This window comes from Pongo abelii, chromosome 2, assembly GCF_028885655.2.
Source record: "Pongo abelii isolate AG06213 chromosome 2, NHGRI_mPonAbe1-v2.0_pri, whole genome shotgun sequence".
Classification (NCBI taxonomy): Eukaryota; Metazoa; Chordata; class Mammalia; order Primates; family Hominidae; genus Pongo; species Pongo abelii.
The window spans coordinates 208595075-208611709 of NC_085928.1; the positions used below are offsets into that span (position 1 = coordinate 208595075).

The following is a 16635-nucleotide window of genomic DNA, read 5'->3' on the forward strand; positions in this document are numbered from 1 at the left end:
TGAGACCAGGCTGGCCGACATGGTGAAACTCCATCTCTACTAAAAATACAAAAAATTAGCTGAGCATGGTGGTGGCACCTGTAGTCCCAGCTACTCAGGAGGCTGAGGCAGGAGAACCATGTGAACCCAAGAGGCGGAGCTTGCAGTGAGCCCAGGTCACGCCACTGCACTCCAGCCTGGGCGACAGAGCCAGGTTCCATTCCATCTCAAAAAAAAAAAGAAAGAAATGTTGAATGTGAGGTATGTATTTCATCAACATCCAAGTGGAGAGATTAAGAATTGAATTGAATACACAGTATACATTAATAATAATAGCTGTATATAAGGCTGGGCACAGTGGCTCATGCCTGTAATCCCAGCACTTTGTGAGTCTGAGGCAGGAGGATTGCTTGAGCTCAGGAGATCGAGACTAACCTGGTCAACATGGTAAAGCCCCTTTTTTACAAAAAAAAAGCACAAAAATTAGCCAGGTGTGGTGGCGCACCTGTGGTCCCAGCTCCTCAGGAGGCTGAGGTGGGAGGATCACTGGAGCCTGGGAGGTGGAGGCTGCAGGGAGCCATGGTGGCACCACTGCACTGCAGTTTGGGTGAGAGTGAGACCCTGTCTCAATTTTAAAAAATAAATCGTTGTATCTAAGAGGTGGGATTATAGAAAAGTTTTTCTTTCTCCTCTTCCTACTTCTTACTTTGCTTGGTCTTTGGAATATTTCAAAATTTTGAAATCATAAACAAGTTTTACTTTTATTTTAAATTTATTTATTTATGAGACAGAGTCTTGACTTTTGCCTAGGCTGGAGGGCAGTGGTGGGATCTTGGCTCACTGCAACCTCCGCCTCCTGGGTTCAAGCAATTCTCCTGTCTCAGCCTCCTGGGTAGCTGGGATTACAGGCACCTGCCACCACACCCAGCTAATTTTTGTGGTTTTAGTAGAGACAGGGTTTCACCATGTTGGCCAGGCTAGTCTCAAACTCCTGACCTCGTGATCCACCGGCCTCAGCCTCCCAAAGTGCTGGTATTACAGGCATGAGCCACTGAGCCTGGCCAAGTTTTACTTTTATAATAAAAAGTAAACCATATTAATGTTTTAAAAATAATAGCATGTAAGTTATAACATATAAGAGGAATAATTGAGGCTTGTGTCCAGAACTTGAAATTTAAATTTAGGTCAATTCCACATTCTCTGCAATCCCACCACAGGCCAGACACTCTGCTAGTTCAGGGGATATTGAGATGAACAAAGGTGGTCCCTGCCCTGCCGCAGCGTGCTGTTCAACAGGCTCCAGGCCCGTCTCAGCAAATGCTATCATCAAAGTCCAAACCAAGACCTGGGGGAGTGGAAGGAGGAGGTAGCAGTGAGACTATACACAATCCCTTACTGTGAAAATGGCGAAAGCATGCAGATCAAAAGACAGCCTCTGGGCCACGCTGTGTGAATTCTAATACAGGATGAAAGCACACAGATGGGTGACCAGGTCTCTCTTTACTGAAACACAGAACATGTGCCAAAGTGAGTCCAAGGACACCTCTGGGAACAGGTGAAGCCCCTCCCCACACATACACTCCGGTGGACATGAGCAAGGGTCCTGTTGCCACATCTGGGGTCAGGGGCTTGGACCTGCTGCCCTTCATGGGAACCTTCTGGGTACCTCTCAGCACAGTAACGCAGCTGCAGTCTGTCGGTGGGTGCCCAGGCCAGGGGCAGCACTCTCTTTTGGCGTACGGGACATGCCTGGCTGCAGCTGATGTCTGTTAGCCTCTCCTGACGTGCAGTAAGGAGACCTGGAAGTGAGGCGCATGGGCGTGGAGTTCCTGGTGGAGCTGGAGAGCAAGGGAGCCAGCTGTCCTTTCAGCCCATCTGGCCCATGAGCTTGCCACAGGCAGAGGACAGGAAGGGACAGTGGGGCAGAGTGCATGCGGGGCCTCCTACATGCTGGACACAGGCTGGTGCCTTACACACATTATGTCATCTAAACCTCACAGCAACCTTGTAAAGCAGGTGTTACGATCCTCATTTTATAAGGGATGAAAGTCGCATGGAATAACTCATCCAAGATCACACAGTTGGGAACTAGAATTCACACCCAGATCTAGCTGGTTCCGAAGCTCATTGTCTAATCCCTGAGCCCAAACCATTGGGCTGTCCCCAGATGAGAACTGACACCCAACCCCACATGGCCTGGTGAGTGCGCCTCAGCTGCCTGACCTGCTCCTGATCTCCCAGTTTTTTCTGATTCCTGAAATCATTTCTGGTTTGGGGGCTTAGACCTGAGATTCAAAACTGGCTTCCCGGCCGGGTGTGGTGGCTCACGCCAATAATCCCGGTGCTTTGGGAAGCAGAGGCGGGTGGGTCACCTGACGCCAGGAGTTTGAGACCAGCCTGACCAACATGGAGAAACCCCATCTCTACTAAAAATACAAAAATTAGCCAGGAGTGGTAGTGTGCACCTGTAATCCCAGCTACTCGGGAGGTTGAGGCAGGAGAATCGCTTGAATCCAGGAGGCAAAGGTTGCAGCGAGCCGAGATTGCACCGTTGCACTCCAGCCTGGATGACAGAGCGAGAATCTGTCTCAAGAAAAATAAAAGAAAAGAAAAGAAAAAGAAAAATGGAAAGAAAAAGAAAAAGAAAACAAAACTGGCTTCCCAGCTGGGCGCAATGACTCAACGACTGTAATCCCAGCACTTTGGGAGGCTGAGGCAGGTGGATCACGAGGTCAAGAGTTTGAGACTAGCCTGGCCAAGATGCTGAAACCTGAAACTCCATCTCTACTAAAAATACAAAAATTAGCCAGGTATGGTGGTGCGGGCCTGTAATCCCAGCTACTCAGAAGGTTGAGGCAGGAGAATGGCTTGAACCTGGGAGGTGGAGGTTGTGGTGAGCCAAGATCGCACCACTGCACTCCAGCCTGGGCGACAGAGTGAGACTCAGTCTCAGAAAACAAAACAAAACAAAACAAAACAAAAGCAACTGGCTTCCCTCTCCCACAAGGATTCACACTCGCTACTTTGATTATCGCGTGCCAGGGGCATTTGTCATTTATTTGGCCATTGGGTGTCGAACCCCGTGCCATGTTTAGGGAACTCCTTACAGTGGGAGTCATGATGGGTCTCGCTGCTGCTAAGAGAACTCCAAGGACGCAGATATCCCTTCTTCCCAACCCCTGGCTCCTGGCTGTGGGCTCATGGGAGTACAAGGGCTAAGCTCGGACTATCGAATGTTCCTACTCAGGACTTTGGCTCTGAAGCAAAAAGTCCAGCGAGACAAAAAGGCAGCGAGAACCTGTGTGAACGTGTGCGCAGGCCGCGTGATGCCCGTTGGCTGTGGCAGCATCCAATAGTGACTCACCAGCAAGAGGGACAGTGTCTCAGCCAGCCTGATCCCACTGTCTGGCCCCCAGAGCCCCTGGGGGCCCTCCTGCCTATTTTCCAAGCCTGCTGTCCTGGCATTGCTTTGATTCTATGCACTCTGGGACGCTGCCAACAAATCCCCCTTTTACTTACGACAGACAGACAGAGGTTTTCTTTCGCCTGCAACAAAGGATCCCACTCTCCACGGACATATCTTGCTTCCCTCTGCTAAGGGCAATCATTCCACCTGTCCAGCCTGGCTATGAACTCTACACCTGGCATAAGACCCCCAGCCAGCATCTCTGCCAGGTTTACCCTTGCAAGGGATGACAGGAAGCCTGAGCCACTTTTAAGCGGTGCAGCACCCATTGACTGTGAGAGGTGCTAAATGCAAGCTTCAGATATTAGCAAGGGCACTGTCAAAGAGGCAATCCACATCAGACTGTGCACTGGGCCTGTTTTCACGGTCACATCTGTGAGCAGAGCTTAGACACTTCCCATCATGCCCCATCTGCTACTTTGTACCACACAGTAGGAGAACCAGCTACCCCTCAGCGATGCCAGGCCCGTGACATCTGCACTGAGCTGACCCAGTCTAACCTCCAACAAGCCACACCATACCCATCCTCAAAACCCTGACCCCGGAACTTCACCATTGGAAGTTCTGTCCAGTGGGTTTTAGGATAATTTTCCCAACTTGTACAATTACATCCCAATCATGGTCCTCATCTAGAGTATACATCTCTGGGGTTTTTTCTGCCTAGCCTCCCTATTTTCTTGGAGCTCATCCTTCCTCTGTGGGATCCTGATTGGGTTGTCAGTCCTGGTGACCTTTGCAGGCCACGGAGACCTGCTCTTCCCCAGATGACATGAAAATTTGGGGAGAGGGGGCCGGGTGCGGTGGCTCACACCTGTAATCCCAGCACTTTGGGAGGCCAAGACGGGCGGATCACGAGGTCAGGAGATTGAGACTATCCTGGTTAACACGGTGAAACCCTGTCTCTACTAAAAAAAATACATAAAAATTAGCCGGGCTTGGTGGCGGGTGCCTGTAGTCCCAGCTACTCGGGAGGCTGAAGCAGGAGAATGGTGTGAACCCGGGAGGCGGAGCTTGCAGTGAGCCAAGATCACGCCACTGTACCCCAGCCTGGGCGACAGAGCAACACTTCGTCTCAAAAAAAAAAAAAAAAGAAAGAAAGAGAGAAAAAAGAAAAGAAAAGAAAATTTGGGGAGAGGGAAGTGCCTTGTGAATCTGTGGCTAACAAGGCTGCCTTTTCATACATATGAAAAAAGACTGAAGAATGAAGGGAGTAGAGGTACAGGGAGAGAAAATCCCCATGATCGTGTTGCAGCTGCTGGATCCAGCCGTACTGAAGCTGAAGAGATGCTTCTAGGTTTCTAAGACCTTGCCTTTTTGTTTGTTTGTTTGTTTTTGCATAAACTGCTCTGACTTGGGTTTCTGCCACTTACAACCAAGAGTCCGGCCTCCCCTCCCATCAATATCACCGACCTTCACCTCAGGGGCCAGAAGGCCAAGCTTCCAAGGACCAGAAGAAATTGGGGGCTCTGAGAGTCACGTGTTTACATTGCAGAGAAGGAAATGAAGAACTCGGAGAAGGCAGGCAGAAGCAAAGCCAGGCAGATCCTCAGATTCAGCTCCTAATTCTCCATAAGAAATGAGACTCCCTTCCAAGTGCGGCAGCTGCTGTTCTGTGTCCTGTGGGTCTTCCCAGCAGCCCCTGCGAACCTCACCCCTTCCTCTACTCCCCCCACCTGGAAAGTGCCCGCTCACCTGCTGCATCAGCCTTTCTGCCACTCTGGGGTCAGTGAGGTCTTCCAGGGAAGCCACACTCAGCCTCAGGAGGAGGAAACCTCCATTTTCACCTGCAAATGGAGAACAGTAAGATCAAAATCAGGGCTGGGCGCAGTGGCTCACACCTGTAATCCCAGCACTTTGGGAGGCCAAGGCAGGTGGATCACCTGAGGCCAGGAGTTCGAGACCAGCCTGGCCAGCATGGTGAAACCCCATCTCTACTAAAAATACAAAAATCAGCCGGGCGTGGTAGCTCACGCCTGTCATCCCAGCTACTCAGAAGGCTGAGGCAGGAGAGTTGCTTGAACTCAGGAGGTAGAGGTTACAGTGAGCCAAAATCAGGCCACTGCACTCCAGCCTGGACAACAGAGCGAGACCCCATCTCAATAAATAAATAAATAACATCAGTCAAAGAAACAAAACACAAGGCCACGAATATGAACTTAAAATACAAAGTAAATGAAAACCTTTTCTTCTGAGCTTATCATGTGCTCCATTTGCACAAAAAAGGAGGATGAAATATGGCTGGGTGGGGTGGCTCACGCCTGTCATCCCAGCACTTTGGGAGGCCGAGGCAGGTGGACCACCTGAGGTCGGGAGTTTGAGACCAGCCTGACCAACATGGAGAAATCTCGTCTTTACTAAAAATACAAAATGAGCCGGGAGTGGTGGTGCACACCTGTAATCCCAGCTACTCAGGAGGCTGAGGTAGGAGAATCACCTGAACCTGGGAGGTGGAGGTTGTGGTGATCTGAGATCACAGCACTACACTCCAACGTGGGCAACAAGAGCGAAACTCTGTCTCAAAAAAAAAAAAAGAGGAAGATGAAATAGACACATATATTTGCTTCTGTATGTACATTTCATTTGCAGAAAATTGCACACGAGACAATCTCACGGGTTACATGTGTGGAGAGAACTGGGTGGGGGCACAGCCAGGGGAGAAAGATATTTTATGGCGAATCTTTTTGTGCCTTTCCATTTCAGATCATATGAATGTCTTATCTAATCAACAAATAATAAAGTATTTTTCTTTCCAGGGAAAAGAAGGAGTGATCAGACTGTTACTGTGTCTACGTAGAAAGGAAAGACATAAGAGACTCCATTTTGAAAAAAGACCTGTACTTTAAACAAGCTTTGCTGAGATGTTGTTAATTTGTAACTTTGCCCCAACCTTGAGCTCACAAAAACATGTGTTGTATAAAATCAAGGTTTAAGGGATTTAGGGCTGTGCAGGACGTGCCTTGTTAACAAAATGTTTACAAGCAGTATCCTTGGTAAAAGTTATCGCCATTCTCTAGTCTCAATAAACCAGGGGCACAATGCACTGTGGAAAGCCACAGGGACCTCTGCCCTTGAAAGCGGGGTATTGTGCAAGGTTTCTCCCCATGTGATAGTCTGAAACATGGCCTCGTGGGATGAGAAAGACCTGACCATGCCCCAGCCTGACACCCATAAAGGGTCTGTGCTGAGGTGGATTAGTAAAAGAGGAAAGCCTCTTGCAGCTGAGATAGAGGAGGGCCGCTGTCTCCTGCCTGCCCCTGGGAACTGAATGTCTTGGTATAAAACCCGATTGTACATTTGTTCAATTCTGAGATAGGAGAAAAACCGCCCTATGGCAGGAGGTGAGACATGTTTGCAGCAATGCTGCCTTGTTATTCTTTACTCCACTGAGATGTTCCGGTGGAGAGAAACATAAATCTGGCTTACGTGCACGTCCAGGCATAGTACCTTCCCTTGAACTTAATTATGATGTAGATTCTTTTGCTCACATGTTTTTTGCTGATCTTCTCCTTATTATCACCCTGCTCTCCTACTGCATTCCTTTTTGCTAAAATAATGAAAATAATAATCAATAAAAACTGAGAAATCTCAGAGACCGGTGCCGGTGCAGGTCCTTGGTGTGCTGAGTGCCAGTCCCCTGGGCCCACTGTTGTTTCTCTATACTTTGTCTCTGTGTCTTATTTCTTTTCTAAGTCTCTCATCCCACCCGACTAGAAATACCCACAGGTGTGGAGGGGCAGGCCACCCCTTCACTTTCCAGGGCAGTTTAGCTACCATCTTTAACCCTGTCAGATGGGGTCATGTTACCCACCTCCTAAGGCTGTTCTGAAGGTTACATAGAGGAGATAACATATGCAAAGCTGGTGGCACACTGCCTGGCACTGGAGAGAATGTTCACCTGGGGCTGATGCTTACTGGGTGTGAAACATGTTTATAAAACCCCTGCCTACAATACAAAAGATATTCAATAATATCTTTATGTATTGAGTGGTTGTGATTAATATTTGTATTCCCACCTCCCCCAGAAAGGTGGTAACAAGCTGCGGATACACAGAGATGAGGCCCAAGGGCAGAGTGACAGGAAGTGTGGAGGTGGAGGCTACAGGCTGACCAGAAGCTGGACTGACCAAGCAGCCTCTGACAATGAACTTCTCCCCTGAGAAGTCCCTGTTGCCTCCGAGATGTAGCTTTAAACTCCCAAGCCTTCGCCGTATTTATTTGTTTATTTTATCTTACTTTTTTTTTTGAGACGGAGTTTCACTCCATCTCAGCTCACTGCAACCTCCGCCTCCCGGGTTCAAGTGATTCTCCTGCCTCAGCCTCTGAAGTAGCTGGGATTACAGGTTCCTGCCACCAAGCCCAGCTAATTTTCATATTTTTAGTAGAGAAGGGGTTTCATCATATTGGTCAGGCTGGTCTCAAACTTCTAACCTCAGGTGATCCGCCCACCTCTGCCTCCCAAAGTGCTGGGATTACAGGCATAAGCCACCGCACTCGGCCTGTATTAATTTATTTTAAGTCACTATCTATGGCATAAATCCCAGGAAATGCATCCAGCAGGCCCCAATTTCATGGGGTCCCAGCCCGTCAGAGAGCAGCAGCTTGGGCCTGATGCCTGCCTGCTGCTCCTCTGTGTGGCTATGGCTGGAATAGAAGCTTCCAGAGCTGCTTAACAGTGCACTTCACAGAAGGTCAGAGTTGGACAGGACTTCAGTGCCCATCCCAACCCTCTCCAACTATGGGTGGGGAAGCTGAGGCCCAGAGAGGGATGGGGACTTGCCCAAGGTCACTCAGGTTGTTAGAGGCAGAGCCGAGACCGCAAACCATTTCTCCAGACTTCCATCCCCACATCTTTCCATACACAACCCTCCATCTGCCTTTTCCTGATTTCGCCAAGAACCACTAGAAGATTACAAAGAGGTAACATCAGGAGCAGGCTCTGAATAGGCTCCAGATCCTTCCTTCCTCTGCACTCCTCAAGTGAGGAGACCTCCTGGAAACTCCACATCCCAAATCCCCGAAGATCACCAGTGGGAGCCACTTACCTGCACTCACGTCTGTGGTTGGCCTCGTCCGAGCAGTGGTGGGTGTGGCTGTTGGGGGCTTCATGGGGGTCTTTGCTGAGGTTGTGGTCTTGGCTAAGGTGCTGTTCGTCCCTTGGCTGCTGTCGGTTGTAGTCGGAGGGACAGAAGGAAGAGGGTCCCTGCTGGTGGGGAAGGGCCCCTGGGTTGTGATGTCCGTGGTCGGTGTCTCTGAAGGGGTGAAATTCTTGAGGGCGGCTTCCGAGGGGCTGTAGGAGGAAGCAGAGCTCCCAGCAAAGGAAGTAGTTTTGCCCACTGCTGACCCAGCCTCTATGGAGACCGGAGCTGCTCCTGAGACTTTGACGTAACTTGGTGTCTCAACAGAGAGGGCTGAGGTTTCTTCCAGGGGATTCCCACTAACTGTGGCCAGAGCTCCACTGAGGGTCGTGGCCCTGGGTGCTGTCACTTCGCTTTCTGTGGTGCTGTTGGTGGGGAGTGGGGTCCCAACTGTGGCACCAGGTGCGGCTGACTCTGTGGTGCCGGCTGTGGACAGGGTCTTGGCAGAGGCTGTGGCCTCAGTGATATGTGGTTTTGCATCAGTGGAGTCAGGCAGAGCTGGTGGATCGGAGGTGGACGAGGCCTTCACCCCTTCCATGGGGACGTGATCTCTGTCTGAGGCCCCAGGGATGCTGGAAGTCAGTGTTTCTATTTCTGTGATGCTGCAATTGATAACCTCGATGTGGGTGACGGTCACCAGGGCTTCAGTGAGGAGAGTGATGTCAGATCCCGGGGACCATGAGGGGGTGATGACTGGATGGGGGCTGTCGGAAGAGGCGCTGCTCTCTGAGGCCCATGACGGGGTGATGACTGGATGGGGGCTCTCAGAAGAGGCGCTGCTGTCTGAGGCCCGTGACGGGGTGATGACTGGATGGGGGCTGTCAGAAGAGGCGCTGCTGTCTGAGGCCAGTGACGGGGTGATGACTGGATGGGGGCCATCGGAAGAGGCGCTGCTCTCTGAGGCCCATGACGGGGTGATGACTGGATGGGGGCTGTCAGAAGAGGTGCTGCTCTCTGAGGCCAGTGAGGGGGTGATGACTGGATGGGGGCTGTCGGAAGAGGCACTGCTCTCTGAGGCCCATGATGGGGTGATGACTGGATGGGGGCTGTCAGAAGAGGTGCTGCTCTCTGAGGCCAGTGAGGGGGTGATGACTGGATGGGGGCTGTCGGAAGAGGCGCTGCTCTCTGAGGACAGCACCTTAGCTTCTGTGGAAGTGTGAGCCAATGTCAATATGTCCACTGTGAGTGTCTTTGCCTCTTCAGAGCTGTCATCGGTGCAAAGGGTGTCAAAGATGGCTTCCTCTGGATCACTGCCTGTGACAGTCTGAACTGTGGTCATTCCAGCTCCCTTGGGGCTGCCACTGGTGGCTGATGTCTCCACAGAGGTGGCGATCAGCACCCTGAAGTCGGGAGGTGCTTTTGTGAAAGTCCTGGTCTCTTTTGCAGGGGAAATTCTCTTGGCTCCTCTGGTCTCTGCTTCTGGAATGGGGCTGGCTGGGGTTGAGGCCTTAGAAGAGGTCTCAGCGCTCAGCGTTTGAGTTTCCAGAGTGGCATGGCCTGGTGCTGGAGTCATAGCAGGCACTTCTGTGTTGTCTGTTGTCATCGCAGTGTCTGCTCTGCGGGTGCTGGGGCCTGTGTTGGTTAAGACTGACTTGGTGAGCCTGGGTTCCAGTGGACTTCACACAAGCTATTGCGTTTACACCCTGGGCACTTCTGGGAGGAGGGTGGGGAGGGGGAGTGCCATTACCTCATTTTTCATCTACATAAGGGAACAAGAAGGAGGCAGTCCTGGGAAGCCCAGGCCGGTGTGGCAGCCACGGAGCTGGGGTTGCCGTGACTGGCGTCCTCTGAAGCCCTGACAACTCACTTGGGGCCAGCAAGCCCCGGGATCTGCTGGCTGTTGGCCTGCATCTTTAAGAGGGGATGTATGGGGCCAGCGTCCACCTTCCAGGGTGAGCCAAGAAGGCAGACCAGCATCCAGGACTCGCAGAGCTTTCTGAACCTGTGTCTCCTTCCCTGGATACTTTTCTCATCCAACACATGCTTCCCTATGGAAGTAAAAACACTTAAAAGATGAGAAAGGCCTATGATTTGCCTTTCAGGGTAGCTGGGTGGATTGAGGGGAAGGAACCTCCTGAGACAGGGTGGGCAGTGCTGCTGCCAAAACGAGGGAGCTGGCAGAGTCCTTGGGGCTCCGGCAAGGGAAAGAGGGCACTCCCCACCCTGCCGAGGCCCCTGCTGATGAGGGCTGAGGACTGCAGGGTTGGAGCCTGGGAACCATAGAAACCGTGGCCAGGCATTTTCCACAGGACACAGGGAGCCAGCTCAGGCAAAACCTAGCTTTTCAGACAGCGGCTGCTGGCACTTCTGCCTAGAGCAGAGGCCTGTTCCCTTGACTGGACCTGAGGTGGGAGGAACGGGAGTCCCTGAGGGAGGCTACGGTACGATATTTTCCCCAGAGACAGGGTCTTGCTCTGTTGCCCAGGCAGGTCTTGAATTCCTGGGCTCAGGCGATCCTCCTGCCTCAGCCTCTTGAGTAGTTTACTACAAGATCTTTTCCGGCCTGAAAAAGGGGGCCTCCCCTGTCTAGAGGGAGATCGGGCTCTCCCTGTGAGTAGGGCAAGGAACCTCTTGGAGAGGGTTTCTAGATTTAGCAAATAAAAATACAGGGTACTTGGTTAAATTTGAACTTGCATTTCAGATAAATGACGAATAACTTTTTAGCATGAGTATTTCTCATGCAATATTGGCTACATACTTACACTTAAAAAAAATTGTTACCTGAAATTCAAATGTAACTGGATGCCCTGTGTTTTATCTGGTAATCCCAGTCTTGGAAGGAAAAGGATCAGATATGAACCTCCTAATTCTCTGAGCCTTCTTGGTCCAGCCCACACAGCTGGAAGCCCGAAGGTGGCGCTCTTGGAGTCTGACCTCCCCTGGCACATGGTTTGAGATGGTCTTTACCGGGCTCCACTGGCCCAAAAGTAGCCCATAGACCCAAAAGAGGCCTAGCACCTCTCCCCAGGGCATCAAGATGGGGTCCCAGGTCCCCGGCTGGTTGTCCTGTGGACCTCAGGGAATGATGAGGCAGGAGTCAAGAGCCTCGGTTGCAGCTCCCGCTGTGCCGCCCACTACCGGCTCTGGGGCCAGATGATCTGCTGGTTCAAATCCTGACTCAGCCTCCTACTAGCCAGGCCAGTCTCTAGACCCCTCCCAGCCTCCATGTCCTTACCTGAGAAAACAGGGTTACAATACCTGCCTTGCCAAGGTGGTGAGGACCAGCGGAGAAGGTGAAAGGGCTTATATTCCAAAGCCCACAAGGTAAGCATCCCTCCCCCTGGAGTCCTCTCCCAAGCCACTGGAAGGCACGCACAGTCGATTTGACTGTAGTGAGGAGTGCGGGCTGCACCCCCAGGCAGTGTAGGCGAGTCCCAGGCACCCACTCTCATCCCTGGTCCGGTGCGGCCCAGCTGCACACACAAATCTCACTTTTGCAGGAACTGTTCATCTGCCTTCATAATACAGTTTCTTCTCCCCACTTCAAGGCCTGAGATCATTTCTCTGAGCCTTCTTGGTCCAGCCCACACAGCTGGAAGCCCAGAGTGGTGCCCTTGGAGCCTGACTTCCCCTGGCACATTTTCCGGCTTGTCCGGTAGCCCCGGAGTGTCCTTTCTGCTGTGAAACCTCCTCATGCTCCCCAAGCCCACAGCCTCTCGGGTCCAGGGGGGTCTTCTCAAATACAGCAAAGCCCGACCCAGTCCCTCGGTAGCTCTGGAACACTGCGGCTCTCCTGGTACAATCTTCAAATCTGGTGGAGAGGAAAGCGTGTGGACTTGGGACCCTGAGGTGGAGAATCTGCTCTCTGCCCTGTGACCCTGGCCAAGTCTCTCAGCTCCAAGCCTGCATTTCCGCACCTGCAAAGTGGAGCTCACGGGACACGTGCAGCGCAAACCAGGCCACGGTGAGCACAGGCAGGAGGCCGCGGGGTGCAGTGCTCAGGCCTGTGTGGAGTCAGATCCTGGCTCCGAGGAGTTGTTACTGGATCCCCAGAAGCACAGTGGCCCTGTCCTTAAAGCAGTGGAGGTGGGGGGTGGTAAGAACAGGGCCGATCTTGTGGGGCCATTGTGAGGATTAAAAATATAATGTATGATAATGATGTGTCAAAGTAGATTCCTCAGTCCTAACAAATGTGCCACTCTGGTGGGGATGTTGATGATGGGGGAGGCTGTGAGTGGTGGGGATGGGAATTCTATACTCTCCACTCCAGTTTTTTTTTTTTTTGAAACAGAGTTTCACTTTTGTTGCCCAGGCTGCAGTGCAGTGGTGCAATGTCAGCTCACTGCAACCTCCACCTCCCAGGTTCAAGCAATTCTCCTGCCTCAGCCTCCCGAGTAGCTGAGATTACAGGCACCTGCTACCACACCTGGCTAATTTTGTATTTTTAGTAGAGATGGGGTTTCTCCATGTTGGTCAGGCTGGTCTCGAACTCCTGACCTCAGGTGATCCACCCACCTCGGCCTCCCAAAGTGCTGGGATTACAGGTGTGAGCCACCACACCCAACCTCTCCACTGGAGGTTTAGAGCGAACCTAGAACTGCTCTAAAAAAATAAATAAATAAAATAAATTCTTTTTTATTTTTTAATGTATGTGATGAGTTTGGCACAACTCCTGTTGGCAACAGGTCAGGGTTCATTCCCGTGTTTCACAAAAGCCCTGCCTCTCAGTATCCACCCTTCCCAAGCAGTTTGTGGCAATTGGACTTTTCACACAAAATCTGTATTTTAAAGGAAATCCATGCTAGGTAATAAACTTGGAGGAGTCAGAATCTTGTTAAGCCACATTCTTCAGCTTTCTGCACAATGATCACCAGCTGGCACCTCCCTGCACCCCCGCTCCATGCCCCACTTACTCTCCCACATTCATAAAGACAAACTCTCAGCCACCCCTTACGATGGCAGCGTCATGGCTGATTAGTGTATACTGCGGTGCCAGGCACACTCACACTCACACACACGGTCATGGTTGATTAGTGTGTACTGCAGCGCCATGCACTCTTACACTCACACACACCGTCATGGTTGATTAGTGTGTACTGCAGCGCCATGCACTCTTACACTCACTCACACTGTCATTTGCACACTCTTTATCAACAATAATAGCACTTCACAGGTAGCACTGTGGTTCATTATAATCAATCCAAGAGAGCCTGCCCTTGCCCATGAATGGCGGCTCATACTGAAATTCACTCCCAGAGCCCCACTAGGGGAGAGGCCCACCAGGCCCCTCTGGCCTCCTTACCTGCAGAGCTCCCAGAGACCCCAATCTCCCAGCAGAAGAAGAAAAGGGGCAGAGCCAGACCCCAGAGAGAGCCCATCCTAGCCAGCCACCGCCGCTCCACAGAACTGCTGGCTGTCTCTCACGGGTACCTTTTCCTGCTTCCTCAAACAGGGAGGAGGGGCAGCCTCCTGCCCAGGTGTGTGACCAGGTGATCACAAATGTGCTGGCTGAGGGCTGGCAGGTTGAGGCTGTCAGCAAGCTGACCCCCCTGCCTTCCTTGCCCGGTAAACACTCCACTGAAATTTGATTTGAAGATATGGAATCACTAGCTTTTTTTTTTTTTTTTTTTTTTGAGATGGAGTCTCGCTCTGTCACACAGGCTAGAATGTACAGTAGTGAGATCTCAGCTCAATGAAACCTCTTCCTCCCGATCAAGCAATTCTCCTGCCTCAGCCTCCGGAGTAGCTGGGATTACAGATGTGCACAACCATGCCCGGCTAATTTTTGCATTTTTAGTAGAGACAGGGTTTCACCATGTTGGCCAGGCTGGTCTCGAACTCCTGACCTCAGGTGATCCGCCTGCCTCAGCCTCCCAAAGTGCTGGGATGACAGGCATGAGCCACTGCACCTGGCCAAATCACTTCCACAGTGAACTTGACCCCTCAGTCTTGTGCTGGGAAAGCCACAGGAGGTCACGTTTCACCACCACCGCCTCCCATGCCTGGAGCTTGGGCTTCGAGTCAGACCCGGGTTTCATTCCTGGTCCTGGGCATGATTAGCTCTATCACCGAGGGCAAATTTCAGAGCCAGTCTGAACTTTCACTTCCTGCTCTGTAAATGGATAAACCGTACCTCCCTGGGCTGTTGTCGTGAGGTTCACATGTGATAGTAAAGCTTTTACACATTGCCTGCTGCACAGCTGATGCTCATCAAAAATATATACATCTTAGGTGCTCAGTAAATGAGCGAGAACCCTGACATCCATTCTGATCCTCAAGCGCTGGGGAGAAGAGACGGCTCCCCAGTGTGGGACAACTCTAATGCTAACAACCTTCCATCTTCATCATCCTGTGATTCTGCATCCCAGTCAAAGCCAGGAACACTGGCCAGGCTGAAGGCACGGGGCTGGGGAAGAGACTAGCTGGGAAGAGAGAAAAGGTGAGGGCGCTTATCTGAGTCTTGGGGCCTAGGAAGAGAGGACGCATGAGGGTGATGACTCAGCCAAGCTAGAGATTCAGCCATGAGAAGGGACATGCAGTTACCGAATATATTTCCAAACGCCCTAGAGAAGAATCTTACTCCCTCCATGTGTCACGGACGTGAACTGTTATGGCCACTGGCCAGTGACCAGACAAGGTAGCTTGGGAATTTCAGGGCAGGAGCGCTGATGAAGGCAGCTCTTGGGTAGAAGAAAGCCTGCTGGATCTGCATCAGGGAATCACAACATCTCAGAACTGGAAAGAACTTTAAAACCAGGCTGGGTGCAGTGGCTCATGCCAGTAACCCCAGTGCTTTGAGAGGCCAAGGTGGGCAGATCACTGGAGGCCAGGAGTTCGACGCCAGCCTAACCAACATGGCAAAACCCCATCTCTACTAAAAATACAAAAACTAGTCAGGCATGGTGGCTCACGCTTATAATCCCAGCACTTTGGGAGGCCAAAGTGGGTGGATCACTTGAGGCCAGGAGTTCAATACCAGCCTGACCAACATGGCGAAACCCCATCTCTACTAAAAATAAAAAATCTAGCCGGGTGTGGTGGTGCACGCCTGTAATCCCAGCTACTCGGGAGGCTGAGGCAGGAGAATTGCTTGAACCTGGGAGGTGAAGGTTGCAGTGAGCTGAGATTGCTCCACTGCACTCCAGCCTGGGTGACAGAGCAAGACTCTGTCTGAAAAAAAAAGAGAAAGAAAATTGGAAGGTCCAGGTTCCATTTCCAGCTCTCTCCTTAACACTGACCCAGGAGCTGTGTGAATTTACAAGTTATCTGCCTTCTCTGGGCCTCCATCAACATGATCTACAAGGTCCTTTTGGCCCTGTGGTCTGGTTCTGCATTGGGCGTGTGACATTGTCTTCCAGAAATTTACTCTTAACACTGACCCAGGAGCTGTGTGAACGTACAAGTCATCTGCCCTCTCTGGGCCTCTGTCAACGTGATCTACAAGGTCCTTTTGGCCTCGTGGTCTGGTTCTGCGTTGGGTGTGTGACATTGTCTTCCAGAAATTTACTCTGCTCTGGGCTGTGCTGCTGGGAAGAAGGAGGGAATGGGAGGGAATGGGAGGGGATGGGAGGGAATGGGAGGGAATGGGAGGGAATGGGAGGGAATGGGAGGAGGAAGACTCCCCAGAAGAGGCTGAGGGGGGTCCATAGGGGACAAAACCCAGCACTTGGGGTGGGGATCTTGGACACCATTGATCTGTAGGCTGAGTCCCTTCCATCCTCCACTCAGCCTCAGCCCTTTGCTTATCAAATGAGACAAGGACCCCCCCCCCCCCGCTGGGAGAAGTCAGTTAGGGAGAGGAGGCCTGGGTCACAGCAGGGGTTGTATTCTCTTAGACCCATCTAGTAGCTGTGATCCACTGTGAGCCTTAGCCCAAGGGAAGATGGAGAAGAGACTAAGCAACAATGTAGCTCCTCTCAGCCACCCCAGCCCTCCTCCAGCCCCGCCCCCGCAGGGATAAGGGCTTCCTCATTCCAGCAGCAGGTGAATCCACCCCAGCCCATTGCAGATGAGGAAGTGAGGAATCTCTGGAAAGGAAGCCTGGCTGAAAGCTTCCCTGGGTTTGCTGAATTTTTGACCATTTTCCTCAGTATTTGGGAAATTTACAAGCCTGGG

The 16635-nt window shown here is 51.6% G+C and overlaps 1 protein-coding gene across 3 annotated transcripts; it reads right to left on the reverse strand.

Moving 5' to 3' along the window:
- Positions 1-22: 22 nt before the first annotated feature.
- LOC100171448 (mucin 20, cell surface associated) lies at positions 23-16002 on the reverse strand. Of its 3 annotated transcripts, NM_001131139.1 has the most exon segments (6): positions 23-346; positions 1046-1817; positions 5138-5229; positions 8488-9286; positions 9458-10152; positions 13823-13928. In NM_001131139.1, coding segments are annotated over 5 exon segments (1731 nt in total). In that variant the 5' UTR covers positions 13899-13928; the 3' UTR covers positions 23-346; positions 1046-1748.
- Between the last annotated feature and the right edge of the window lie 633 nt (positions 16003-16635).

Excerpts from the sequence above, each read along its gene's own strand:
- LOC100171448 (XM_054550181.2), bottom strand. The coding sequence starts at position 13,898 with ATGGGCTCTCTCTGGGGTCTGGCTCTGCCCCTTTTCTTCTTCTGCTGG. Across the intron at positions 10,153-13,822 it reads GGTCTCTGGGAGCTCTGCAG|GCCCCAGCACCCGCAGAGCA; the intron begins GTAAGGAGGCCA and ends TAACCAACACAG. Across the intron at positions 1,818-5,137 it reads CAGAAAGGCTGATGCAGCAG|CTCCACCAGGAACTCCACGC; the intron begins GTGAGCGGGCAC and ends CTTGCTCTCCAG.